Genomic DNA, 27,844 nt, shown 5'->3' on the forward strand with positions numbered 1-27,844 from the left:
TTGTTCAGCAAACCCATTTATTTATTAATGTGTTTAAAGAAGCATATTTTACAGTGATGCCACGGAGAGAACACCACAACAGGTATTATTTGGTGGACTGAAAGAGAGCAGTCGTGTGGCTGTGAGTTGAGATGACATCAACCTAAGGCAATCTCTGCTTTGGACTGTTGAACTCAGCGTGCAAACCACGTTGGTCAAAGGCAAAATGCTTCTAAGCTCTTCAATGAACCAGCTCTCTGAGAGTGGGAAAAAGCACTATTTTTAAGCTGATTTAAAAAAAAAAGAAATTTGACTTTTTCATATTTTCCTTCTAAGTTTTCTAAATTTCATCTTCAACCATCCATAGTGAAAAATCCTGATTTTCCTAATACACGTTTTAAACTTTCCTTTGCCTTTCTCCCTCTTTCCTCCCATTTTGCTATGAAAAAAAGAAAAAAAGAAAAAAAGGAAGAAAAAAGGGAAAAGGGTGCAACAGAAAGAAGTTCTTCAGTTTTTCTAAAAACTCTAGAAATGTCTACAAGATATGCTGTGTTGATTTATTATATGCAGTTGAGTGTTGAAATATTTGTGCTAGTATTGCCATGAGTTACTGTAGGGAATGCAGTTAGTTAACAGAGCCTTAGTGTCTAAAACCTTACTAATGCACTCTCTCTTCTCTTTAATCCTTATTGAGAACTGGATTGAGATACTGAAGCAGGAGGGAAGGAAGAGGAGTTCCTGAATTAGCAAGCTGAGGTTTGTGAAAGGGTTACTGACTATTGCTGCAGAAAAGCGGAAGGGAAAAATGAGTTTGCTTACATGCAGTGCCGGGTTGCAAACAAAATACTTATTTCACAGGCTAGCTGAGGCTGGAGAGCAAAATGAGATCTGATCTTTCAGCTGGGAGGCCTTCAGGAATCGTCTGAACAAGATCCATAAACAACTGGAAGGATGACTTTAAGAACCTCTCTCTCTCTGCTTGGTATGCTGCTCGTTTATCATTGTGCTGAAATGGAATCCCCTTTAAAAGATATAACGGCTCCCTGTTTACTTAAACACAAAGTGGATGATGGGCTGAAAGGTTTTGCTGCCAGTGGAGCAGCCACGGAGAGCTTGGTACAGCCCTGGAGCTGGAACAACTATGCAGCTCCCACGTTCTGAGCTAAGCCAAAACACCGGGACCTGGTGGGGAGGCACCCACCTCCACACGAGGCAGAGGTGGTGCAAAACAAGGGCAGCAGGACTCGGCTTTGTCAGGTTTAGCTCTGGAGTGAGCTTTTCCCTTCCCCTTTCCCTTCCTGGGGAGCCAGGAGCTCTGGCACATTGCTGGGGACCGTGGCACCTGCCCGGCTCCATCCCTTGCAACAAAAGGAGCTTTGCTGAACTCTAGAGGAACGAAGGGTCAATATTTATATTGAGGAAGCACGTTTTAAAATAGCAGGGAAATGGAGCAATGTGCCATGTTGTGGCACGGCCAAGGGCAAGGCTCCCCATGCAGAGAAGCCCAGTGAGAAGCGTGCGCCCGCTGCAGCCTCGCCAGGTCCCCACTGAGCACCATGCTCCTGGTTCCTCTGCCTGGTGCCAATTCTTGCAGAGCAGAAGTGTTTGTGCTGAGTCCAGGAGCTTCCCATTGGTGACATGGAGACTGGTGGCTCCTACCAAACTTAAACACTTTGCAGAGCATGAGCTTTGCCTTCCCCCTCCCACCTTCACTCCCTCCTGCTGTGCATTTGGGTGGTGGTGGGACAGATGGACGAGCCTGTCCCTGGCCAGGAGCAGAGCCTGGGAGCTGTGCCTACAAACAAAATCACAGCATTTTGCAGCCTGCAGCTTGCCATTAGCTCTCATTGTCTCAAGCCAGGTCCTTGAATGGCGACTTCCTCAGGGAGCAGCGCAGTCCTGTGAGGGCAGCAGACTGAGCTCTGGCTGCAGCACAGCCGGCAGCATTCACTGGGATTTTCTTAAAGCTTTTGTCAGTTTCCCTTCCACAAATGAGTCTCTGTCCTGTGGGACACCAGCCTCCATAGGGGCCAAGGCATGAACCACACACTCAGGAAGCCGGTTGTCGTCTTGGTTGTTTTGTTTTGTTTTTTTTGTTTGTTTGTTTTTTGCTCTTTTTTTTTTTTTTTTGTTTGGTTTTGCTTTGCTTTTCATTCCAAATAACTCTTTGAAGCAGATTCAGGGCAGATACCACTGACCTCTTACCACAAACGTTTAACATGTATTATTCTCAATGATAAAGTCATACAGCTTAAAACACAAAATAAAGGGGTGGGGGGGTAGAGAAAGAGGACACTGCCTTCGTGTGAATCCAGTTCCCCAGTCTGGAAGAGCAGAAATCCAGTCCCCGTGGCTGGCTGGGCACGAGGCAAGTGTCCCGTGGCCCCATGCCCCCATCCTTGGTTCATCCTCACCTCTGGTCCCGCAGTGTCCCACTGCCCCAGTGGATGCCATCCGTGGTGCTGGGGTTACCGCCTCCTTAAGTGTTGTGGATGTGGCTTCTGTCGAGTCTAGTCTAGGAGTATAGCTCTGTCTTTCTGACGTGTGTAATGTTGTGTAGCAGTGCTCTGGTTCAATAAAGCTTTCATATACATAGCAGCAATGAAGTCTTGCCATCAGGTGACGTAAAGGGGCAGCTATTGGGCAGGGCTGGCGGCTGTGGTGGGGGCCACAGCCCCTCTCTGTTTGCTCTTCCTCTTCTTGGTGCCAGACTTTGCATCTTTGGTGTCTTTCCGATTTCTGTTCCCATTTGTATTATCTTGCTTTCCTTGCTCATCCTTTTTCTTCCTTTTCCCTGCAACAAAGCAAAAAGCAGCAAAGGAGGATCAGGCCTGGATCTGTCTTTGCAGTTTCCAGCAGGACTCCTGATGCATGCATTTCCCCGCTGCTGCCCGAGGCCTTTTGCTGTCACACTGCTGCCTGCGTTGCTCGCAGCCAGGTGGGGCTCATCCCTCCCTGCTCTTACTCACTGCTCAGAACCGGTTCCCCTCCAAGCAGCCAACCCAGCCACAATCCTGTGCACCCCATAAGAGGATGACCAAGCCACCATTCATCCTATTGACACTGCATTTCCAGGGGAAAGCACAGACCTCAGCACTCCCATGAAGGAGGCGACAACTCCCATTGCTGCAGCGCACAGAGATTGCTCAGCTGCCTCGTTTGCTAAAGTACCCACATCCTGCAGGGCAGGCAGCACGCCATAGGGCCAAGGGGCTGCCCAGATGCTCCATCCCATTGGGGTCCCTCTGGGGTCCCTCCCCATTAGGGAGTTCTGCACCCTAAAACAAATCACCCACGCCATACAGAGGTGGTGGGATTTACATTTACAGCGCTGGACCGTTAGGCTGAACACTGCCACCTAAAGAGGTGCTGGGGGAAAGGAGGCAATGCTCCACACTCACCTTCGGGGCATTGGCTCTTCTGCACAGTGCATCTGCGCACCTCCGTGGTGGCGGGGCACAGGGACACGTCCCCAGAGGGAGCCTGCAGGATCCGCCGCGTTCGGTCCTCGTTCCCCTTCTTGAAGCCACACAGCTTCCTCTTCTTGGAGCAGGGCCCCCAGGGCCCCCACTCACTCATTTCACATTGTGCTGCCAGATAACAAGAGAGGCCAGAGGTATCTCTCATTTCTCTCTGCTGCACCTCTGGGAGCCCTCCCGCCCCTCTCCCAGTGGAGCCAGAGCAGTGTGTGCATTTCCCCAGCAGTTCCCAGGTTTCTTGGCACCCCCTTTCCTACCACACCATGAGCTCCGAGTGCTCCAAAAGCAATTTGCATGAATATTGCAGTGCCCATCCGTGCTGTGCCCAGCCAAGGGCTGTGTACAAAGCTGCCTGAAGCATTTCCCGTTAGGCACCAACACAGCATCCCCGAGGGGTTGGTTTGATCACTTAAACCAACTTGTAGCAATAGATGCATTGAAAGCTCAGTGTTGCTTACCAGGACTGCTGCACTCCATGGTGCCATTGGCAGCAGAGTAGCCTTCAGGGCATGTGACGTAACATCTCCCTTTGTGCAAATACAAACCTTCCTTACATTTTGTGCAAAAGTTTCGGCTGAAGCAGGACTCACAGTTCTCGATTTTGCATTCTGGAGGGAAAAAAAACAAAACCACAAAGTCGTCACGAAGCCTGACGCAAACAACTGCTGGCAGCCCTGGTGAGCAGAGCAGCACACAGGAGTTGTGATTCACACTGTGTGCGCGCTTGGGCTGAGGCTGCAGCCATACAAGGGGTTGAGTGGGCAAGGAGCAGGTGTGGGCAGAGGCATCATTGAGCACCAAAGGCTCAGCGAGCTCCAGACAGTTCCCCACAGTTTGCTCCTGGCTCCACTGAGAGTCTCTGTGTGTCCTGCCAGCCCTGCTCATGCAGATTGCTCGGATGCTGGTTTCCTCTGAGCTGCTCCCTGCTGCAGGACAGAGCCACTACGCTGCAGTAGCTGCCAGGTGGACGTCAGGCAGGGTGGAAAAGGTTTGGGCTTGTGTTCAGCTCGAGCATCAGTCTGCCAAAGTGGGAAAGTGCAGAGAATAAAGCCCAGTGTCAGCTGCTCCAGCTGCAGCTCCAGCATGTGCAGCAAAGAAAGCGAGCTGGATGGAAACCTGGCTGTGAGGTGGTTTGCATAGAACTGCCAGGGAAGTGATTGTGTTTTTCCACACCAAGCTTCTTTCTGGTGCTTTGGCCCAACGAGGCAGAGCTGGGCTGAGGATCCCCGTTCAGAGAGATCGTTTGTTATTCAAATGGGCAGAGAGAAGAGCAGGTACTTGTGCCAGCACTGCTCCTCCTGCTCCCTTCCAAAGACGAGGGGTGTCAGCATCCCTCTCCTCCAGGATCCCACATCATTGCACCCGTGTGGGACGGAGGGCACTGTGATAGAGCAGTGCAGCCCTGCACACTGCTGGTGACACACTTTGCTTTCACGGACGATCCATTCACTGCTACCCCTCCCCACAGCACGGACAGGGACTTGTGGAGGATCTCAGTGCTGATACTCACTGATGCACTTGTTCATGTCTGTATTGCGAAGGCCGAAGTATCCCAGTGGACAGGATGGGAGGCAGATCCCAATTTGCCGGATATCGTTCCTCTCCAGAAGGATGAAGAGCTTGGGGGAACATCTCAGGCACCCGTTGAACTCAGAGCACAGGTCGCAGCCCCTGGCACAGCCCTGGCTCAGCTCAGTGCTAACTGCAAGAGCAGGAGAGAGGCAGTGGTGAGACGGGCATCGCTGCTGTGCAAGAGCCTCTTTGGAGGGCAGCCAGCAGCTTCCTGGAGACAAATCCCCTTCTGAGGAAAGCTGCCATAAATATTTGATGCAAAGTACGAGTTCACGTCCTGACACAATTGCTGCCCAGAGAGAACAAATCAAACCCAGCTCAATAATTCATCAACCCTGTCCCTGTGCGTGGCTTTGCCTGGGGGATGCCTTGGTCACCCTGCTCTGCCTACAGCTCCAGCACCACCAGAATCAGGGCTCAAAAGCAGCCACAAGCTGCAAGCAGCATTCAAGCAGGACATCACCATACCAGGGGCCAGACATCAGTACCACCCCAGGCACCTCTGGGACAAGCAGGGGACAGAGCCACACAGAGACAGAGGGAAACCATCTCCAGAGAAGCCTGCCTCGTACTTCTTGTCAGGCTGAGTCCCAGCTCTGTCTCACCATGACCCCTCTGACGCTCGCTCTATCTGGCAGTGCAGGAGATTTCTCTGCCCCCAAAATAGAGATGTGTTCCCAGCTCCTAAGTTTAGTCCAAGAAAAATTCTCAATCCCCTGTCTTGAGAGTTTTCTGCTTTTAATTATCATATAAAATGCTGCTTGTTTTGAAACCCATAGCATTCTTTGCAGGCTAGAATGCAGGTTCTTTTTATTAGTTTATTATGCAAGCAGTGTCCTTGTTTATAGAAAGACTGTGTATGTTAAAATGTATTCTTTTAAATGCCGTGTTTACTACACTTCAAAAGCAGGAGTGGAGCACCAGAGCATTCCCAGGCCAGACTAAGTGTTGGAGAGCTCTCCTTGCCCTCCTGCAGACCCGAGGTTCTGCACGCTCTCTGCTGCCTGTCCTCACCCTATAACTGGTCCCAGCTCACCTGCAGGGTGCAGAGGCAGCTGCAGCCTTGGAAGAGGAAGCAGAAAGTAGAGGCACCCCTCGCCTGGGATCCTGCATTGCCCCGATCCCAGGAGGCTGCTCCACGTCTGGGCTGCGACCTCCATGCTGTGTTTGGGGCTGCAGGCCCTTGGGGTCTGGCCCAGTCCCTCCCCATGGAGCTGAGGTCTGCCTCTGTGGCAAACGCATGAGCCGAGACTCGCTGGGAGCCACGCTAATAACATTAGCCATGACATCCAGCTTTCCCTGTTCTCACGGAGCTCCAGCAGTCAGTTTTAACATAAAATCATTTTTATATAATTCAATTTAAATCAGTTCTAATGTAAACCAGTTCTAAAACGAGCTTGCATAAAGGAGGAGAAACCCATGGGGCCGCTCTTGTGCCTTTGGAGTCAGTCGAGTCCCTGGGTGGGGCTGCCCAAAGCCTGCCCTGGTAATTAAAACCCGCACTTCCCATGCACCTCAGGTTGCAGCTGGATGGGGACAACCAGGAGAAGAGGGATTGCAATGGGCAGCAGCCTGGGACAAGGGGAGCACCCGGACCTCACCAGGCTCCAAGAGGCTGTCCACGTATGGGCACATATTCCTGGTCTAATCGGGCAAACACTCCCATTCTGCACAGGCAAACATTCACTATTTGCATGGACAGGCATTCCCAGTCTGCATAGCATCAGGAGAAGGAGAGAAGGGAAATGTTTCATACATACTTCGCCTTTGCCTCTTGCCCTTCACCACTTTGCTGCCGCCTGTTAGATCCATCGAGCTTAGAAAAACCACCACCACAAACAGTCCAAGCTGCATAGTAACTCTCCAGCGCCGCAGCCCTGTAGTGCAGGGTGATCAGAGTCCGTGGCCACTAAAACCTCCTGGGCTGGCTCAGAGCTGAGAGTCTGTGTGCGACGCCTGGTGCAGGACCATATCCACCAGCTACCACTGCAGCAGCAGAGACCTTAGGTAGCAGGTAACATGGTTCTACCTTCATCCCCATATGGAGCGCAGGAGCTCGGGTCCAGTCCCATCGGGGGGTCGGGCAGTCAGCGTTAGCTGCTCGGAGTTTCCACGTGCAGGTGCAGGAACTGGAAAGAAAGAGGAGAAGGGATTAAGTCTAGTGGATGACAAACACCGGTCTGCATCGTTCCCGTACAAAGCAGATTGGGTTGGCATTGCAGGGAGTCACAGAGCAGAACTGGGGGAGCAGTGCATGGGGGGAATCCCTCTCCAAGCCCATCTGCAAGTCATTGCTTGGCATAATAACAGCACATGGCTTTCCTAGGGAAATGCCTGATGTGGTCATGCCATCTGCTGATGCTGCACATGGTTGTAGCTCTAACATGTTTATTGTAGTGCCAGTGCTCCTCAGCAGATGGTCGCTGAAGGCTGCCAGGAGCACAGGATGTTTCCCATCAGGTGGGCACCTCTGGGGACTGGGAGTAGAGTTGGGCACGGAGTGACCCTGAAGAGCTTGGGGACTTGTCTCCAAGTTTGGGGATGGGCCAGGATTGTCCTGGACCTGCTGAAACGTTGCAGTTCTGCTCTTAGAATGATTGCAAACTCCTGAGCTCCCCTTGGAGCAGCACTGACACAGCTGTATGCTCAGCATCAGCCAACAGACATGCTAAGAGCAATGAGATGTGCAATCAGGACAGGTGATGTGTTTCTCTGCTTAAAGTATGGGAGAAGAAAAAAAAGCCCAATGCAGAGGTCTGTGGGATGCTGAGCTGTTGCAGTGATGCCAGACCCAACCCATGGTGTGCAGGGATGCTTGCAGTTCTGCTAGGGGAGCAGCACTGTGCTCTGCTCTGGGGAAAGGCCATGAGGGTGGCTTTGTGTGCACCGGGAGTGGAGGAAGTGTGACTTCCAGGCTGAACAGAAAGCTCTGACCCAGCACAACGCGGCTGTGCTCCTCTCTACGCAGCTGACAAAACACAGCCCGACCAACTGTTGCCATTGTGTGGGAATAAAGGTGACAACATTCACTCTGTGAGGTCAGTGGAAATAGAAAATGGTTTTAATCCCCTTATAATAACTGTGCCCCGAATGGGCAGCAGTGATGGGGCTGGAATAATGCCCAGTTGCAGCTTGTAGCATTGGGAAGGGGTGCAGGACCCCACGTTCAGCCATGCTGAGGGGTCACCCTCCATCCCACAGCACACCTGGATCCCATGGCTGGAGAAACCATGGGAGCCATCCAGCTGGAAGCAAGCCCTGTGCCCAGAAACATGCTTCCTGCACCCCAGCATCGACACTGAAAGCCCACGAGCAATCACACAAATGATAGAAAAGCTCTTCAATGCCTCTCACAGCAGCAGTAGAGGGGAAGCTGCTGGAGGAAGCATCCCTTGCAGCAGTGCAGCTAGATGCTGAGATGAGTGGGAGCTTTGGGGCACTGCTGATTCCAAGCACACCAACGCTGCTGGGAGGGCACCAAAGGGCGCTGCTGGCATCCTGACAGCTTTGAACTTTTCACTGTATTCGTCCTGCAGATCCCCTGAGAGCTGCTGGGGCAAGAGCACAGCGCTGCCCATGTGCTTGTTGTTACAGCCCACAGCATCATCCAGGGGATTTTCAAATAAATAATTAGGCGCTTGTGTAAACACCAACTTGTTCTGCACTTCCCAGCCTGTTTGCTGCAAGCTGCTTTATAAACACTGTCAAGTGCTTAAGCTGGGCTGTTTGGGAGTGTTTACCAGAGAGGAGATCTGTGCAGAGATCACACCGTTGAGCTGCTGCAGCCTCTCCATGTGCAGCATTCATTGGCATGCACAGAGAGGTGAGGGAGTGTGGATACTCAGCATGGCACAGCACAGCACCATATGGCACAGCCTGGCATAGCATGGTATGGCAGGGTACAGCATAGCACAGCATGGCACAAAATGATGTGGCACAGCATAGCATGGCACAGCTATATAATCAATGGATATTAAGATGCTACAATCACAAAATAAACAAGAGACTTAGGCAAAGTAGATTACGATAACAAAAGCGAATAAATGGAAGGCTTACCCTTATGCTGGGCTCACTACAAAACACCAGAAGGAGGGACCTCCAGACAAGATCCTTCCCCTCTGGTGGCCAGCTCTTAAATAGGTCTAGGAGGGGTGCAGCCTGGCTCCACCCCTTCCTGCAGCACAGGTGAATTGCCTTCACCTGTGCTCCTCTGGCTGGCTCATGGCTCGCCTCAGGTGATCAATCAGAGGTTCAGGCCGTGACTCAGTAGTTCCCATACACACAGCCCAACATGGCACGGCGTGGCACAACACACGGCATGGCACAGTATGGAACAGAATAGCACAGAATGGCTTGGCATGGCAAGGCACAGAATGGTACAGCATGGCATGTTGCAGAATAACATGGCATGGCACGGTGCAGCACAGCACAGCACGCCAGGAGGAGCTCAGGGATGCTCACCAGCAAGAGCAGAGTTGTGCCAGCGCAGCAGCACAGAACAAACTCTTCCCAAATTAGTGCTGAAAGCTGCACCAGCAGAGCACTGCCACCGCTGCTCCGACTGCACTGCTGCTAATCCCTGCAGCGTGAGGGTGACGCGTGTCCCAGGAAGTACACGCTGAACCAGCTCTGTGTCCTTTGCTGTTTACACAACAGTCAAGGTACGGACAAACCTCTCCCGGTGCGGGGACAGCAGCGGGGATGCTCTCAGGGAGCAAACACTGCGCCTTGTGCCAAGAGCCAGCGTGAAGCTGTGCCTCAGCTGCACAAGTGCAGGGGCAGGGAGTGCCATGGGAAACCCAGAGCTCTGAACGTGAGCATTTTCTCCTCATCATCTCCTAGCTGTTGTGCACTTTCCACGTTCATCTGCCTCCGTGTGCCCATGGTTTGCCCAGTGGGAGAGGAGCTGAGATCCCAGCACTTCCCACCCTCAGGACACAAATTATGATTCTTTACGCTATTCCAGCCATCAGTCAAGCTCAGGTTGCTGCAAACAATTCCCAGTCTAAACATTAGCAGGATTTATGCCATTATCCCATCGACAGGAAGAATTTAGGGTAACCCGAATTACTCTGAATTCATTTATGGAGAGACCTGGCCCCTGCATCTGCGATGACAGTAAGCCTTGTTTGCAATTCAATCAGGATAAATTGGTCCTTGGGAGATCCGATACAAACCAGAAAATGTAAACCATCCAGATAATTTGCCATTAGTCCTCCTACACACAAGGTGAGAAAGACCAACATTATATCCCCAGGATATTCGAGACCTAATCCACAATAACTAAATTGCTGATATATTGCCTCTCGCTGGATGTATCAGGCTATCAGTAATGTAAACGGACTCTCCAAAGGTTTACTGAAGGGGGAAGAGAAGGACCAGATGTTGGGTGAGGGCTGGAGTCAGGACAGCAGCCGGGAGCTGCCCGTGGGATGCTGGACAAAGGAATTTGAGTTTCCACATCCTTGAGATGGGCAGATAATTTGGATTTCACCTTGGCAGCCTCTTTGAGGGGCGTAAAGATACCAGGAGACCAGATTGCATCCATTTATTCTGCTTGCCCAATGATGATGTTCCCAATTTCTGCTGCAGCAGGGCTAGGTCCCACCAGGTGGGACATCACCAGCTGGAAAGCAGGCATCTTTTAAACAAGCAGAAGCCCACACATGCGTTTATCTCACCACATGCCTTACCTTCCCTTGACAATGAGATATCTGAATCTCATGGGCTGTGCTGGGGCTGGGGCCTGGCTGCAGCCTTCGGGGGGTCAGAATTCAGCACACTACCCAGGTGCAGGGACCAAAGTCCCATCCGGCACCTGCAGAGCTCATTGCATCAGAGCTGAGCACAGGCAGGAGGAGGACAGAGGGCTGAGCACCAGAGAGCAGCTCAGCACCAGGACTCTGCAAATGCAGAACTACACCATGCAGAAGGCAGGGGCAATGGGTGAGGGCTGCAAGGTGCAATAGCAGCAGCAACATCAAACGCTCCACCCATCTCCGAGCCTCTGAACAGCTCGCTCCCATCACCAGTGAGGGCCTGAAGTGCAGAACTGGCACTGCAAAGACCATTTTCACCAAGAGCACATCATGCTCATTGATGGGAACCCTCTTACTGCCTTTCCGAGGGCAGTTTTCTCTGCAGCAAGGCAGAGAACAGCAACGTGCTGCACAAGAAGTGGTTTTGGAGCACCCCATGCATGCACGACTTGGGCATTGTGCTCAGCCCGCGAGTGGCCCTGCGCAGCGCATGTAGAGCCACTTTGTTCTGCCTAATCCCTGAAGCAATAAAAGAAGGCTGCATTAAGTCAAATTTCCGAACCAGAAGGTCTTCATTTGATATTATATCCGAGTGCCAAGTTTTGCAAAATCCCTAACCCATAAACTTCACTGAAAAAATAAAATAATAAAAAACAATCTGGCAGCGGCGTTCTCCACAGCATTGTTGAGGTCTGACTCCTTCCACCAGCTTCTGCACTGCATTCCCCCGTATCTCAGAGCCGTGCTTTGACCCCGTAAGTGGGGAACACAGGGAACAGTTTCCTGCCTGCGGGTGCCCCTCTTCCAGGTGGTACCACGTATCCCCAGCGCCCGCTCTGCTCTGCTTGGGCACCTTGCACAGTGCCCAGCACAGTAGCAGCTCTGAGTACGACAGCAATTACTGGTGCCACAGCCTTCGCTCCGGGAGCGCTTGTGCTCAGCATTATAAAACGCCAGGAAATGTTTTGCTGGGGGATTTCCACTGCCCTTCTCGCTAGCGCAGGCAGACGCGGCTGTGGGCTGTGCCATGCGGCTGCTCAACCTCCAGAGCAGCTGGCAATGCATTGAGGCCATCCCAACGTCATTGCAGAGCTGGAGCTTGCCTGAGGGCTTAGATGGGGTCGCCAAAAAACCCAGTGTGGTTGATTTAACTTCACAACAGAAATCCAGCCTCCCCCAGGTGACAAGCAGGGACCTGGTGCACTACAACAGGAGCAAACCAAAGCAAAATTCAGAGCAGGAGTTCCAAAGCAGACCGTTTCAGACCATAACAAGCCAGGTGGGCTCTGAAAACCAGAGCCTTCCACCAAAAGAGCTCCTCAACAAACAGCCCCGGGAGCTGCATTGCTGCACAGCGGGGTGCTGAGTTTCACTGTCAGCGTGGCCAAGCAAGGGCTGACAGCGATGTCATACAATTGACTCTAAATATATGGTTTTTAAAAGCAAACTTCCAGGGCTTACAGGAGCCCAATGAGTCACAAGCTACTGTGTAAGCAGCTTCTCCAGGAGAAGGCAGAGAGCAAACCCAAGGCAAAGGCATGGAGCAGCACCGAGGGCTTTCTGCTCAGCCATAGGCAGTGGAAGCATCACTAGGCTCCCTGCAAGGACCCCCCCGTGCTGCCTCTCCTACTGACATGGCACCACCTGGGAAACCTGAGCCTCACACGTTTCAGGAGCAGAACGAAAAACACAGCAGGGAGAAAACAGCCAGCAGCCTCAGCGTGGGGCATTGCTGCTGCTGTGCTGGCAGGAGGCAGTGAGCAAGGCAGCCCCAGGTTTCAGCTATTGCTGCAAATGCATTTGAGCTCTGTGACTGAGGGGATCACAGCATCTCATGCCCCGAGGCAGTGGGACCAGCACTGAACTCCGCAGAGCCTGACATAACACAGGGTGGTTTGCAGTGAGGACTTTCTGCAGTCACAGGGGATCATCCCCATGGACACTGTGGACATGGCTGCAGAGCTGCCTCTAGAAGAGGCTGCAGGCAACATGGGCACCTCTATGCTATGGGAAGCTGACAGGTGACCCTGCTCTCCCTCCCCTCTGCTGTCCCTTGGCATGCTGTACTTTATATCCCCTCTACCTTTTGCTTTATCAGCAGCCCCGTAGCTCAGGCAGAAAGGTGCTGGTTCAGCTCAGGTCCAGCTCAGGTGATGGGAACACGGAGTTTTGCTCTGTGCCCTGCAGCCACCTGTGCATGCCGCGTTATTTGGGGTGTGTTGGTGGGGTGGCAGCCCCGTCTCTGCAGAGCGCTGCTCGCTCCCTGCCGCGTCCCTCAGGGTGGTGCTGCTGCTCTCACAGTGAGGCTGGGTGCACATCCAACTGCAGGGAGCCTCGTCCCCAGGGGGGCTTCCAGGCATGGCTCAATGCCTGCATCCCACACAGCCATCACGTCCTGGCCCTGGGTGGGCAGGTGGAGTGAGCTGGCAGGGAGGAGCACGGGGTTACAGGTGGACTTCAGGCAAAATAACTCAGGCTGGATAGTGCTGCAGGCAGAGGTTTTGCTGCAAATATTGGGTCCTCGTGGGTCTCAGCAAAAGCCTGGCCACCAAACAGCACTGTTAAACACTGCCTCAAGATCCCAGACCTTCAGCTTGCGTGGTTATCTGCACCAATGCCCAGCAACCTGTGCAAAGGAGATCAAAGGCTCCATCCTGCCACACTGTGCAACATTGCTTCCGCCGGCACTGCCCTGCTGTAGTGCCTTTTTCTGTAAAGCATTCCTTTAAGCCCAAACCTGAACAACTCCTTGCCCATCTCAAGGCGAACGCACGTCTGAGCCTATAGAAACCATAGAAGCCCAAGGATAAAAACTTCCCGGTGTCAGCAACACGCTGTGCCCTGGCTCTATAGGTGTGCAGGACCACAAGGACGGGTCAGACCTGGCCGTGACCTGGGTTGGTGCTGGGGACACCCAAGAATGGAGCGGTGTCCCTTCCTGCCCATGGGACAGAGCCTAACCCGTGGCTTGCCCACCAGCACCCAGACACAGCAGCACTTCCCCTGCACAGCGGCGCTGGATGTTAACTCTGATGTCTAATTATTCTCACGATCACTGCTAACCATTTTCTTACCAATCCCACACCCCAAAACCCAAGGAGCACACACTTACCCCGCACTGCTCGGCTGCCTGCTGCGTCCCCATGGGTCCCGTCCTCTGGAGCAGGCAGTTTTGCATGCAGCAGGACAGTATCGAGGCAGTAATTACTTAATGGGTCAGTTCCCTCATTGCAGGGCACAGGCACGCTCCTCTCCGCCAGCCACTGGGACAGCAGCAGCACACTGAGCAGCTGTGGGACCACAAAGCCAGCCCTGAACCCGGCACCAGCAGCACACCGAGCTGCACATCCGACAGCACACCGAGCTGCACACCAGGCAGCGCACCGAGCTGCACGGCTCGCCCCTCCGTTGGGGAGCTTTGCAGCAGCACGGGGCAGAGCAGCAGCCCGGCTCCTTTGCGCAGCCCCTCTCACCTTGGGGGTGGGGGATCCCGACAGATCGGGCTGTGATTTCTCACAGCTTTCATTGTCTGAACTCATTATCCGCGTTGCACAAGGCAAACCCGCAAGTCGGATGCTGACAAGGCTCGCGTTCCTCATTAGCAGCCCACATTGCAAAAGCTTCATCTAAACAAACATGCATTCTGAAACCCTTACCTCTGACTTGTCACTCCCTCATCACTGCTGCAAAGGCTCTACTGGTTTTAAACCACTACCAGACCAACTACAAAAATCCTCAGTTCCTCCAGCGAAAGTTACGTGCGCGTTTCTGTCAAAAAAATACAAAATACTTTCATGGCGAGTTCATGGAGCAGGCTGGTGCTCTTGGGTCTGGGGGCTCTGTTCACGTGTCTGTAAGCAGGTTCCTAACAGCATCCCAGGCTTTGCGCAGAGAAACAAACCCTTCTGTGATGTGCAGGATTTCAGCTCGTAAAGATCGCCCAGGCTAGTTCATACTCCATCAGCCCACGCTGCTCCCTGTGTATGCAAAGCAGAAAGTATGTGATCATATCAGAGCAATTTGCACATTAATAAATCCAGGTCTCAATGCCGTAGACTCCATCCCCATCCACCAGGTAGGGGTTTTTTATTATTATTATTACCAGAGTATCCAGCTTTGTAAAGGCATCTAGTGCAAACTCCTGCATGAGGGAATTCCACCCCACTAGTACCACCTCCTAAGACAATATCCAGCCAAAATATTGTGACTGTTGCAAAACCCGGACTGGAGCTCCACAAAGGACCTTCCAGCATTGCATCCAGAGCCAACGGGGTCTCAGTAAATTACTGCAGAGTGACACAACATCTCGTTTTCTTTGTAGTCTTTTTTATTTATGACAGTTAATTCCGAGTTATTACTAACATTTCAGTGGTAACTGGCATATGAAGTCATCAGCTGTCACAACTGCATCTGTTAATAAACATGTCAGATATTAAAAGCAGCTTATTATTCTCCGGAGGGGGGGGGGGGGGGGAGACATCGAGCTGATGAGCTTTACAGCCTGGTTATTTTTCCATCCCTGTAGCTGTGCAACAGGAGGAAACGCTCACACGTGGGAAAGCACCATCCTCGCCATGGGGCTGTGCTGCTCCCTGCCCCGAGCCCTGTCCCCTCTCCTCCTCGCTGTGTCCCTGCTCCCTTTCATCTCCTTAACACAGGAGTGACATGGGACCAAGTGCTCTGCATGGGGCATGTGTGCAGGGGAAGGGTGGCACCTCCCCAGTGTCCCCTGGAGCCACCATAACCGGTGGGCTGGTCAGGATGCAGCTGGGCAGCACCCAGCACCTTCCCTGCCTGCACCTGGCTGTGCCTGCTGCAAAGGAGGACCAGGAGAGCGTGGGCAGCAGTGGTCCCCAATGTCAACAATCCTCACCCTTGTTTCTGTGGGGCAGACATGGTGCCAACCACCCTGGGTTCATCCCCCAGCTCTGGAGCCAGAAGTCGGGGTCTCTAGCCCACTCCCACCCATAGCTGGCTTCAGGGGGACACTCAAATGTTATACATGGGACAGCAATGCCATACCAATGTCTCCTTTCCCATTCATCTCCACCATCCTCAGCACATGAGGATGCAGCATGTCTTCTTCCTGTCTGACTCCATGGCCCTGCCTAAGGCTTTCCTTGTCATAATGCCTCTGCCTGTCCCCATCCAGAGGCAATGTTGTGGTCTTTGAGGGGTGATGTCAGCAGTGACACCATCCAAACTTTCTATGTGCAGGTTAGTTGGAATCACCCAGCAAAGCAGTTCCCTCGCTGCCCAAACGTGTGACTGCAGTGAGCAGCAGCCCGTGGAGCTGAAGAAGGCAATGCACCAAATGCTCCATCTTTGCTTTCCCCCTTCCGGCCACCATTCGTCCTCCAGCCATCAATTCTGTGCTACAGTATTGATCTGAGCCAGGAGACAGCAGATTATCCCCAGAAACCACTCTCAGTGGCTGGATGAGAGATGGATGTGACGCTTGCTCTAGTTGCAGCGCTGTTAATGAAGTCGAGAAGCAAAGTCTCTCCTGGGTTGGGATGAGGCGGGCAGGAGGATCCCTTAGCAGGCATTCCTGCTCCTGCAGCCACCACTGCCCCAATGGCAGCTGTGGCCATGTGTCTCCAGACGGCCCCGATCCCCCGGGAAATGGCTCAGCATCCCTCCCATCTGAGCACATGGCAGCCTTCATTGTAGGTGTGAGATCCGCTGGAGCGTATGCCATCGTCCTTCTGTAATGAGTAAAATTCTGTCTTTGCCTCCAAATTATCACAGGGACGTTACAGGAGAGCAGGCTGTGCTGTGCAGAGAGTCTCAAAGAAACGAGGAGCTGCGCTGTCTTCACTTCATCACTGGGATCTGCGTTCTTCAGGTGGGAAGACAAAGATAAGGAAACAGCCCAAAACACACAATGAGGAAAATTCAGCATATGCGTATGGAAGTTTGATTTGTCCTGAATTTTCTTTGGCGCTTTGTTCGGTATCCCTGCTTTCCTACTCATAACCAGCACCTTCTGAGCTCACTGCTGTCTCACAGGAGCATTACAGAATGTGGTTTGAGCACTGCACAGATGCAAAGTGGGCAGTGCCATCGGCCTCCATATCAGAGAGCTGTTCTACTTCTGAATGGAGATTTCTGCTCTCTATCCTAGATGTCTTGAAGTGATACCCAACGTTGCTGAGACAAAATCCCATAATGGAACCTAAGAGCGAGCAGCCTCATGGACAGAAGCTCTGCATATTGTGCTCATGTGGGATAACCAAACCTTTTCCTTCCCAGCCTCTCTCAGCCCAGCTGACGGCCGTAGATCGAGTTTCAGTGTGGAGCAAATGTTTATAACTGAGCAATAAACCCCTGAAGACAGAGCTTTATGGACAAATCCAGCGGTGGGAACGGGGCTACTGGGCACACCGGTAATTAGCGAGCAGTGCTGGGTCTGACTGAAGGCAGGAGAGGGGCTTGCCAGCTACCTGGTGTTAGGAGGTATCATTGCAGAGGATGGTAAATCACACTAAATCCTGCCTTAACACCCTGCACAATAAATCCAGCACCGAGTCCCACATTTCTCCCCCATCTGACAGGCAGCTAATTTACCGCTTTGTTTTTCTTTCACTAATGGCTGTTGAGGCTGATCCTAAATTAATCCTGAACAGGCTGTTTCTCTCTTATACAAAAGAACATGAAATTCCACATTTTCACGGGGTAAAAAAGCCAAGCTGCTCCCGATTGGAAGCAGAGCTGCTGTCTCAGAGGTTCCCATCTCAGCAGGTGCTGGTGCAGCAGCAGCACAGGGGCTTCAGGAGGTCCCACTCCTCCTGCTCAGCCACCCCAGGGCTTCATTCCCAGCACCATCTCTTCTTGCTTACAAGCGGCCCAGTGCAATCATGGAGAGGATCACCGGATTTACTCCTCCAACAGCAAAAGCATCAGCCTCAGCAGAGCACCACGCTGCTACCTCTAGGAGCATTGGACAGATTGCTGGCCAGTTTGCCATCCTACTGATATTTGCTTTCATTATTAAGGTGACACAAAAAGCCTCTGCTCTGAACCCTGAAGACCTGGTGCTCCCATCCAAACCCATAAATGGGAAAGGCATGGGAAACCTCACTGAGTGCCAGGTGCTCCTTTATTTGGGGCTTCCCTGGGATCCTCCCCTGGAAGCACTGATACCTTTCCGCGCCTGAATTCAGCACGTTTTGTTGTGTTAAGTAGCAAAATGAGCTGCAGGTCTAATGTTCAGCCACCAGAACCCCCCAGCCTGGGTGATGCTGCCTGGCTGGGCTCCAGCCGTCCCCTTGCAGAGCTTCTCGTCTCACTCCTCACAAAGCAGCGCTGCGCCCACTCCAAAGAGGAGACTCCTCCAGTTTGTGCAGAGAAAACAGAGCTCCCACAGCCCCAAGCTCACAGCTGGGGCACCCGGCTTCCCTTCCCATCGAAACTCTGCTCTTATCCTGACCGAGCTCCCCCAGCTACATCTCCTGCCCCACATCTCCCTGTGCCCCCAGCTGCTAGGTGACAACACCCCTGAGCAGAGTCCCCACCCCTCCCGGGGACACCCAGGTTGGCACCATCTCTGCACTTTCTCACTGTGAATGGCACATCCCCACCCTGAAGCTCCAGTGCTGAGCACCACAGCTTGGGGCAGACCGTGCTCTGCTCCGCCTGACATTAACCCTATCTGCAGATACCAGTGCCTACAAGTCCTCAGCTGGCACACAGGATGCATTACTCATGCCCCGTGCCTCATCAGCCTTTTGATAATATCTCAGCATAAGCAGAAAGCAGAGAAGACGCTCACAGAGACACCAGGAGGAAAGAGAGAACTTGCTGAAATCAACTCTGAAGCGCTGCAGCTCCAGACCTTCCCTGCTCTGCTTCTCCGCACCCTTCTTTGACAAAAAGGTTTGCTTTGCAGAAGGCTTATCTAGCACAGGATGATTGATAGCCTGGGCAATTGTTTTTAATAATATCTGAACACCTGCAGTCCTCAGTTCCCGGTAATACAGTTATCCCAAGTGCCTAACTTATTGCATAAACAACTGCTCTGGTTGCAAAGACAACTATCAAGTTCCCAACGCAGCCGCACTTGGGGGTCACGCACAGGGGCACGCAGGATCATTCCTCCCACACGGCCGTGGGGAGCTGCTCTGCTCTGGGATCGCTGCAACGTGCTGCCTTTCTCCGTGCTACAACACCATGGGCTCCTCAATCACCAGGCATGAGTGGGCAGGCGGTGACTGCATGCGCCAGCAGCACACGTGCATGCACCCAGCAAGCAGTCCTGCTCTGCAGCATCTCGTCTCTGCCTGGCATCACACGCATGCTGGGAAACGCTCCTTTTCTCGCTCGCTTCGAAGGGCCTTTTCCCCTGTTGTTTGAGGAATGCTGTTTGAATTAGCTCCACGGATTGCAAACAGACCCCGTTGTTTTCCTTTCCCGATGCAGGGAGGCTTCTGTTCTCTTTGGCCTGCTGGATTAACCGGGGGGCCTCACACGCTGACCCCTCTGCAGCTCAGGGAAGCTAATTTAATCCCAATATTGTTACAGATCACAGCAGGACAGATCTCGCAGATTCCTTGAGGCAAAGCAGCTCTCTGGCAGGGACAGCAGCGCTCTGTTTGTGGAGGCAGGAACTTCTGCAGTTTTTTTTTCTGTAAAATTTCCTCTACAAAACACGGGAGGCCGGGGAGCAGGCAGCAGCAGGGGGGTTTGCAGGGGCAGCTTTGGGCAGACAGTGGTCATGCAGGGAGCTGCTCCTCCTGCATTGCACAGAGCTGCTTCTCCTGCGTCCTGTAGCATCCCTTGGGAGGGTGGGGGCCATAAGCAAAGGTGATGCAGCCGAGCATCAACTCGCTATTTCTTTTCCTTGATATTTTTCCCCATGGCACGTGCACAAGCCCAAGAACCATCCTATGGATCATCCACCTTGCTGCCCCATGTGCTACCCCATGCATTACCCCATGCATTGCCCTCTGCTGGCTCTTAGTTTATCACTCTTCTCCAGCTCAGCTCCTTCTGCAAATGGGACATAGCTGGGAGATCCTTCTCCCCACTGCCCTTTCCTCCCTGCAGGATGCAGGTGCTCAGTGCTGCAGGCTCTGGGCAGACTGCTCACTTCCACCCAAAGTGGTTTGCTTCAGGAAAAACATCTTTGTAGCAGGACAATCATCTAAACCTCACTTGTGCTTTAGTGTGTGCCTTCACTCCCCTTCTTTCCCTTTGCACAAAGTTGCAGCTCTTCTTTGTGTTGATCTCGCCAATCTATGATGCTCCAGGATTAAAGTCGAATTATTTAACAAACCCACAGGAACCCTAATCTTAATACATCAGTGTACTTCCAAAGTGCATCAACTGGGCTGAAGCACAGGCTGTTCCATGGGGAGCAACGCCCCTGGATCTCCCAGCCCTGCTATGGGATGGGCTGTGCGGGGCAGCCCTGCCTCTCCCAGCATCACTTGAGGGGGTTTGATATTTGGGAAAAGTGAATTGCTTTGAGACACTATTAAAGTCAAGCTAAAATGATGACAGGCCACAGGGCTGGAACTTCCAGCACATCCCATAGCTTTCCCCAGAGCTGGAATGGGGAGAAGATCAGGCAGGAGGACACAAAACGCAGTGCTTTGAATTGAGGGCTGCTCTGCGAGCAGCTTCTCCCTCCCTGGGCTCCTGGGGCACCCGAAGAGCCACCAGAGCCCATCCTTCCCTCAGCCACCAGCGGCTCTGGGGAACATTCCTGCTGGCTGACATTTCCCAGGGCAGTGAGGGAAGAGGAAAAAAAGGCACTTTTCCCAATATTAATTCTTGCAACATAAAAAACAAACAAACAAACAAAAAAACCCTACCACTCCCCAAAATAACCGCAATAGCTGTAAAGCCTGACACGGCCAGGGGGGGAACGGCTACAGCTTGGCTTGAAAACAGCACTGCCACCCCCTCCGAGCGGTCGTATCCCAGATGTGAGACACCATGTGTGACAAAACCCAGAGGAAGGACACGCAGGAGGCCTGTAATTGCTGCAGATTCCCATCTCAGCATGGGGACACGGGCGGGTGACCTTGGAGTCCCCAGCACCGGTGATGGCTGCAGAGTTGGCCCTGTCCTCATGTCCCCATGTGCAGCAGGAGCCGGGGGAGGAAGGCATGAGGAAAGGAGGGAGGAAGGCAAGAGGCAGTGAGGAATATCACTCCATGGAAATCAGGGCGAATAAGTAATTTGTAACCGTATCACAAAAGCTGTCAGTATGCGCTTGCTCTCTGAGCCGTTTGCAGTACATCTGTAATGATTTTAGTCATAATTAAAGATGGTATCCTGTGAGCACGCGGAAGGAGCACGGCTCGGGCTGTGCATACGGCCTTAATTCTGCTGCACTGCGGCTTTGGAGAGATTTCCAGCGGAGCCGTCAGCTTTGCTGGTGCAGAGGGGATGTGCATTGTGTTTTAAACTATATAATTAATTGAGTGCCATGCTCTGCAAGGAGCGAATTCTGCCTAGAGATTTGGGTAATTCTATAAACATGGAGAAGGAGCAACGCCCAGCGCTGGGCAGGGAGGGGATCGCAGTGTTGAGAGCGGGTGCTGCAGAAAGCTGGGGAGAGGGAAAGGCTGAGATGGGGAGAATGATGGGGGGGGGGATGTGAAAGTGGAGGGCTGGGTGCAGGGTGCAGCCAGCACTGCCCTGCAGCCCTGGTCCAGACCCATTACTTCATGCTGCACATGCACTCCGCTTCGAGCTCCATGTCTGCACGGAAGGAGTCTGTCCATAGTTTAAATATCTTCAAGATGACAGTGCGGAGAAGAGAATGGACTGTTCAGGGCTCGAAAAAGGATGGCAGAGCAGAAAACAATGGTCTGAGGCAAAGGAAAGAATGCTTCAGGAGCCCTCAGCCAGAGCCGCGCAGGGCGGCGGAGCAGATGTAGCGACGTCTGCTGCAGGGCTCAGCGGCTGGAGACAGTCAGTGCAAGTTCAGATGAGCCATTCTCTGGGAAAATGCAGTGATGCCTCCAGGGAACGGCTGAGCGCCTCTTCTCATCTGCATGAAATATGTCCCAGAGCTCAGCCACCACCCTCCCTGCAGGGACACCCATTCAGGGCAGCCCCGCACCCTGCAATGCTCTGAGGGCACTGAGCCATGAGGTTCAGAAAAGGTGGGTTGTAACAAAAAAAAAATCACTGAAATGACCAAGGGCTCTGCAGTAAAGCTGTGCCAAGTATGGGTGCGTGGAGGCTTTGGGCAATGGGCAGCTCCCCTCCTCCTGGACAAAGGTTTGCAGTGGCCGCTTGCCCACTTCCCTGCATGGGAAGGTTTTGATGATGGGGAGAGATGCAGCAGGCACACAGCACAGAAGGCAGTCACTCCCAAAGGGACAAAGGCACAGGGCCATCACAGAGCCCTGGACACATCCTGCTTCCATCCCGTGTGTGGAAGAGCAGGCAGAGTAGAAGGTCAGAGCCCCACCAGCAGTTAAAGTAAATCAGAAATGAGCATCTATTTCCTTGCTGTGCCCTTTCCAGTCTCCTCCAGCACTTCCAGGTGCATGCAGGGGGACCAGTGCATGAGCAACTCATTGCATGCAGGAGGTCCCATGGCCACCATCTGTCCCCAGCAAACAGGAGAGAAGCTGCTTCCTGGAGCTGCCCTTCCATTTACCAGGAGGGGGGAGAAACACTGCAGTACTTGCAGTGTCAGCAACAGAGCTACCACGGACCTGACAGCCCCTCGTGCAGCCTTTGCCCTGGAAGCTTCGGGGTTTCATTTCCAATTAAGTTTTTCATATGGTAACATTCAGAACTTTGATGCTACTTTTGCCTAAGAGAGAACATACTTTCACTGTTGTGCCCAGCCCAGGAATGACTTCTCCACTATTAAAATGTAATTTAATTTATCTGCATGGATTTTGTGATGACTGGGATTTGTTCTAAGGAGACCTTTAAAGGAGAACTTTTGCATTATTAAATGTATGTGCAAGGAAGCTGAGTTCTGGCATTCTCTGATAACCAAATTTCTTTTCTAGCCTCCACTATATCCATCATGATAAAAGCCCCTGCCAAAGCCCTAACTCAAGCCATGCTTCTGGCATATTGTGAAACGCATCGGGGGGAGAAGGAAAGAAACCCACAAGATGCTCCAGTGCGGTATTTTTTTTAATCAAAGTTTCAAGGATATTGATGGTTTACCTCATAAGGTAAACATTTGTAGCCCAGTTGCTTTTCCCAGGGCTAAACCAGAAACAAGTGGCTCTCAGAAACTGCAACGAATTTGCTCTGACAGACTCCAGTCTGCTTCAAAATGAGTTTTCTTGAAACTCTCAGCCTTCCTTCCACACATGGGGCAGCAACGTGAGGGGACTTCCTGGGGGCTGCAGGGTGGCTGTGTTTTTGAGGGATGAGCCCACTCCACCTGCACAGCACAGTGCTCGCCCCCAAAGGTCACTGTGTGCTGCAGAGGATGTCCTCCCCCCTGCTCCCGGGCACCCCCAGGCTCACCCAGAAGGTGACAGAGGGGCAGCTTTTGAGCTGTCCCTTGGGGTGACACAAGTCCCCTCCACAGTGCAGGCACCGTGTCCTGCAGCCTCTCTAATAGCACTGCTCCTGCAGCCCTCCTGTGCTGGTTAACCCCACACTGAGCTGCAGTGGCACTATCTGGAATAAGGGAGCAGGAGAGGAGTGGGGGCTGTGGGTGCCAGTGACTGTTTGGGCAGCCTGTGGGATCCTGCTGCTCTGCCTCCTGCACGCTGCATGCACAGCCCAGGTGCAGCACAGCTCTCAGGGCTGCATTTGTCATGCACAGACAGCTGGCTGCAGGTGTCACCCTGACAGCCATCCTCCTTGGCAGAGCTGGCGTCGGTGCACACCAGCTCCAGCTCCACGATCACTACATGTTAGAAGGTAGGAAGGATCCTGAGGCTGATGTCTGCCAGCACACACCTATATGCCAAGAAAACCTCAGCAGCCTGAGCTCCAGATCCTCTCTGCTCTCCCAGACCTCCCTCGAGAGTCACCATGTGTGTGTCCCCATTCCTAACTGTCCCCAGCACTCACCCAGCCGCAGCTCAGCAAACCCACACCCCACGGTAGGGAACAGCACGAGTGATCTTCAGTTCAAGACTCACAGTGCTACTGTGCTCACTATTAAAAGCTCCACGCAGAGCATGAGATTTCCTGCACACAGAGAGGAAGGTATCTGTTTTTAGTGCCTAATTTTATTGCTTCCCTAATGTATTAGCTCATGGACCAGAGCCATGGCAAATCGTGCCGTGAAAAGTGCTCTTTTCCCTAAGAGTGTCTCCAGGGCATAACAACGGCTCTGGAGCTGGGGCAGAGCCAAGGTACTTTCACCACCAAAGCTGGCATCGCCCCGGGACTGTGTGCATGGCACAGCACCATGCTGGCAGCAGCTGGCATGGGAGGATGACGTGCCCGTGCAGCCCTGGCCTCCGACCGCACAGAGCTGCTGCTCTGCCTTGTGTATAAGTCAAAACCTGCACACCGCTTGTTACAGAGATGCTCGCTATTTTAACAGGCTGAAGTGGGAGAAGGGAAAGAGCTGCCAGCTCCCAGCTGGACTGTGCTGTGGGAGCTAATGGAGGATTAGCCCAGTAGCGTGTCTTTACAAATCATTGGTTCCCAGAGTACACAAGGCAGAGCTCTGAGCGCCTCAGCACAGAGGCAGAGACGATTATTTTGGGAAAACAACTGTGTTTTCCAGCAGGGCGCGCACAGATGGGACCCTGAGCACAGCCCTCCTGCTGATGCTGCCAGCTGAGCCCCACTGTCCCCACACTTGTCTATCCCAAAGCAGAGAGGGTTTGCAGAGCAGGGCTGCTCCAGATACCTGCTGGCATGATCTGGAGCAAGAAAACCTATCCAGGAGAGGGGAGGCTGATAGGGATGGCTGCGCTGCTCAGCACAGCCTCTCTTCAAGGCGTCAGCCAACTCTCAGGCTTGGGATGGGCTGCAGAGTACCCATAGAGACCCATAGAGGCCCCAGTGCGCACTGACCAAGGACACAACACAACCCTTCAGCCCTCCCAGTGCAGCATCGCACCCTTCTCCAGACAGGGGGGAAAATCCAGGACTGACCCCACAGCATGGGCTCATGCTGGTGCTGCCCATCCCCGCACCCTGAGCTGACTGCTGTCACCACATCCCACTGCCACCGCATCCCACTACCACTACATCCTGCTGCCACCACATCCCACTGCCACCACATCCATTGCCACATCCCGCTGCCACCGTATCCCTCTGCCAGTCCCGTGCTGGAGGCTGCAGCACACAGCAGAGCTGCAGTACCAAACGCCAACCCATCCCGCTCCCCACACCCGTAGCTGCCCATTGACACAGGGATGTGTTGGATGCCCTCCCCATGCCCTTCCATCAGCTGTCCCCCCCTACCAACCCTACACTGAGTGCACAGCCGCTGCTGGGAGATGAACATGTACAGAGCTGCAGAGGGCATGAGGTGAGGAGTGCTGCCCACAGGGCCAGGGCTGCCCCTGTGCTGAGCTGGAAGCGCTCACTACTTATTTCACAGCAACTTCCAACATTTCAGAAATTGTTTTCTCTCTGGCTTGGAATGAAGACAAATATTTCAGAAATTTCCTGGATAACATAAAGTTTAAAATATCCTCCGAACTAAAATAGAACGGATGGGCTATCTCAGCACTTGTGTTATGTCACACTGTGCCAGCTCATGGTACGCTGCGCGGGATCACGGATGGCGTACCGATATAAACAAAAACACAAAGGACGCCAATGAAGAGAGGAGAAACGAAATGCCAAAATGAGAAATTCTCTAAAAACAATTTTTTGTTGTTGTTGTTTTTCTTCTGCCTTGTGCAAATTAATTCTCCGTGGGGAAGCGCTGGGATTTTCTCAAAGAGCACGATCTGGTCTGGAGGAGGAGGAGGAGGACCGCCCCAGAGCGCTCCCAGCAGCACAGCGTGGAGCGGGGCTGCCTGCGAGCCACCCCCGGTGCCCTTCCTGCCCCCTCCTCCCTCCACCTCTTATCTTGTTTATGGAAAGCCAAAGCGAGCCCCGCTCCGCGCTGTCGGACGGCGGAGATAAAGCCAAGATGGATCAGCCCTGCGCGGAGGTTCACCGCGGAGAGCAGCACTGCAGAGCGAATGGGGCACCCCGTGCCCATGCGGAGGGGCCAGCTGGGATCTTACCTGGACTTGGCTCCTGCTGTCCCCGCACATCTCCCACCCGGATGGCTGCTCAGTGCCGGCACCGCTGTCCCGCACTGGGGCTCTGCAGCAGGCTGACCGCCGGGCGCCCGCTGGCACCCATCCCCTGTCCCGTGCCTCTCCAGAAAGGCTCTGCTGGGAAGCAGCGCCGAACCTCATGTCTCCAGCGCTGTATCCACCCCTTCCCACCCTCTTGGGGTTCAGTCCTGCCAGTTCCACTTGTGGGCTGTCCTCACCACTTTGGGCCTTTCTACCGCTCCCCTTCTTGTGGCTCTGGATGTCACCACAGACACGCTTTTATGAGAGTGGGCTTGTGCAAGGCTTGTATAAAGTGTTCTCAGAAATACGAGGTCCTGTCATTTGTAAAACTAATAAAAACGTCCAATAATTTTTACAAGGGAAAAATGAGTCATTGGATGGCACATTTCTCATTACTGGCATTTTACAATTAAAATGAGTATCTATTGAATCAATCCAAAGCTCTTATTGTTAGCAGACACTAATAACTTCCTGAGCTATTGAAGATACTTTTTTTTTTCTGAAGAAACATGACCCCTGACCATTGCATTTCTCGTCGAGAGTGGTATCCAGCTGAGACCAGCTCTGCTCAGCTCCTGCTGGAGTGGTTTCAAACACATCCTGATGAGACTGGTGGCTATAACTGGGTGGGAAATTGTTTTTGAGCCCTCAAAAATGTTCAAGATTTCAAAATTTTTCCCGTTCCACATGGGGATGAATCCAGAATTGTTCAACTTTTTTTTTTTTTTTTTTTTTTTAAATTTTAATGAAAAAAAATTAAAAAATCATGGAAACCATCTCCGGAATAGCCAATAGCCATCGGTCACGCTGAGCAGAGCGGAGCGGGGATCCCGCCCGCCGCGCTGGTGGCTGCGCTGGCACAACCACTTCTCCTCCCTCCCAGCATGGGACGCCCATCCCGGACCTCCCCACCTTCTCTGGTGACAGATGAATCCAGGACAACTTTCCCGAGTCACCGCAGCATCCGTGCATCCCTCAGGCGAACGCCAGCAGAGCCATCGCCACCTTCTGCCTCGGGAGGATGGGCATTTCGGCAACTGCTCACGCTTTCAGAACCTGCTAGAAGCTTCACGGAGGTTTAAAGATGGCTGATGTTCAACAGGAGCTACGCCCATCCGCTGCTGGCTCTGAAATTAGCCACCCTTCTCCTTGGGATGGATCCTGGCAACCCCAACCAGCTTCTGCTTTGGGTGCTGCACAGCCGCAGTGGTGCTGTAGGGTTTGGCAGAGGGGTCCCAGAGCCCTCCTACATGGGTGCGCGTGCTGGGGAGAGATCGTGCATGCTGAGGGCAAAAGGTTGCTAACAAGCAATTAAACAGGGGCTACTGATGGAAGAATTTAACAAAACCAGCCCCGCAGCAGCATGGGGCTGCAGCCACAGCTTGGAGGCTCCGGCAGCTCCCGGCCATCCCTGCTTTGCCCATGGCTCTTTGCCTCTCCATGAGATTGTTCTGAAAGTCAACTGGAGGGCAGGAATAATTTCTGAAAGCTGCTCCAAATGACACAATATTACTCAACTAAAAGCCTGCCTAATTTCTACAGCACAGCTTCCAGAGAAAGCTGCTGCTATGGGACAAAGCAGGAGGGTTCACAGCCATGGCCAGCTGCAGCTGGACTCCTGTTGCCTGCAGGAGGTGGTGCCAAGGGCAATGGCATCCACGCACAGGACAGTGGCACTCGTGCAACCTCAGGAGTTCTCGCTCACCCAGGCATTCTCTCAGATGCTGGGATGTTGCAGCAGCCATTCCCCAGGATGCTTGCTCCCAGCAACCAGCACGGCTCCATGAAATGGAAACCCAGGGCAGAGAGGAAGGCCCCATAGATCAGTCTGGTGGGACACAGCATGTGGATGTGG

General features: G+C 52.9%; 1 protein-coding gene across 7 annotated transcripts; it reads right to left on the reverse strand.

Annotated features, from left to right (window-relative positions):
• Positions 1-26,067, reverse strand: RSPO1 (R-spondin 1). Of its 7 annotated transcripts, none has more exons than XM_052698798.1 (8): positions 14,892-14,971; positions 14,691-14,766; positions 14,446-14,557; positions 6,791-7,159; positions 4,969-5,160; positions 3,917-4,066; positions 3,381-3,569; positions 1-2,773 (listed from the first exon to the last, which is right to left on the reverse strand). In XM_052698798.1, the coding sequence occupies exons 4-8, from the start codon at positions 6,882-6,884 to the stop codon at positions 2,616-2,618; spliced, it is 783 nt and encodes a 260-aa protein (XP_052554758.1). In that variant the 5' UTR covers positions 6,885-7,159; positions 14,446-14,557; positions 14,691-14,766; positions 14,892-14,971; the 3' UTR covers positions 1-2,615. The 7 variants fall into 7 exon arrangements, with proteins under 7 accessions (XP_052554758.1, XP_052554762.1, XP_052554761.1 ...); XM_052698802.1 differs by adding an exon at positions 13,902-14,079 and having other exon boundaries at positions 7,060-7,159; positions 14,446-14,766; XM_052698801.1 differs by having other exon boundaries at positions 7,060-7,159; positions 14,446-14,766.
• Between the last annotated feature and the right edge of the window lie 1,777 nt (positions 26,068-27,844).

The sequence above is a fragment of the Tympanuchus pallidicinctus genome, unplaced genomic scaffold (assembly GCF_026119805.1).
Source record: "Tympanuchus pallidicinctus isolate F22 unplaced genomic scaffold, pur_lepc_1.0 scaffold33, whole genome shotgun sequence".
NCBI classification, from domain to species: domain Eukaryota; kingdom Metazoa; phylum Chordata; class Aves; order Galliformes; family Phasianidae; genus Tympanuchus; species Tympanuchus pallidicinctus.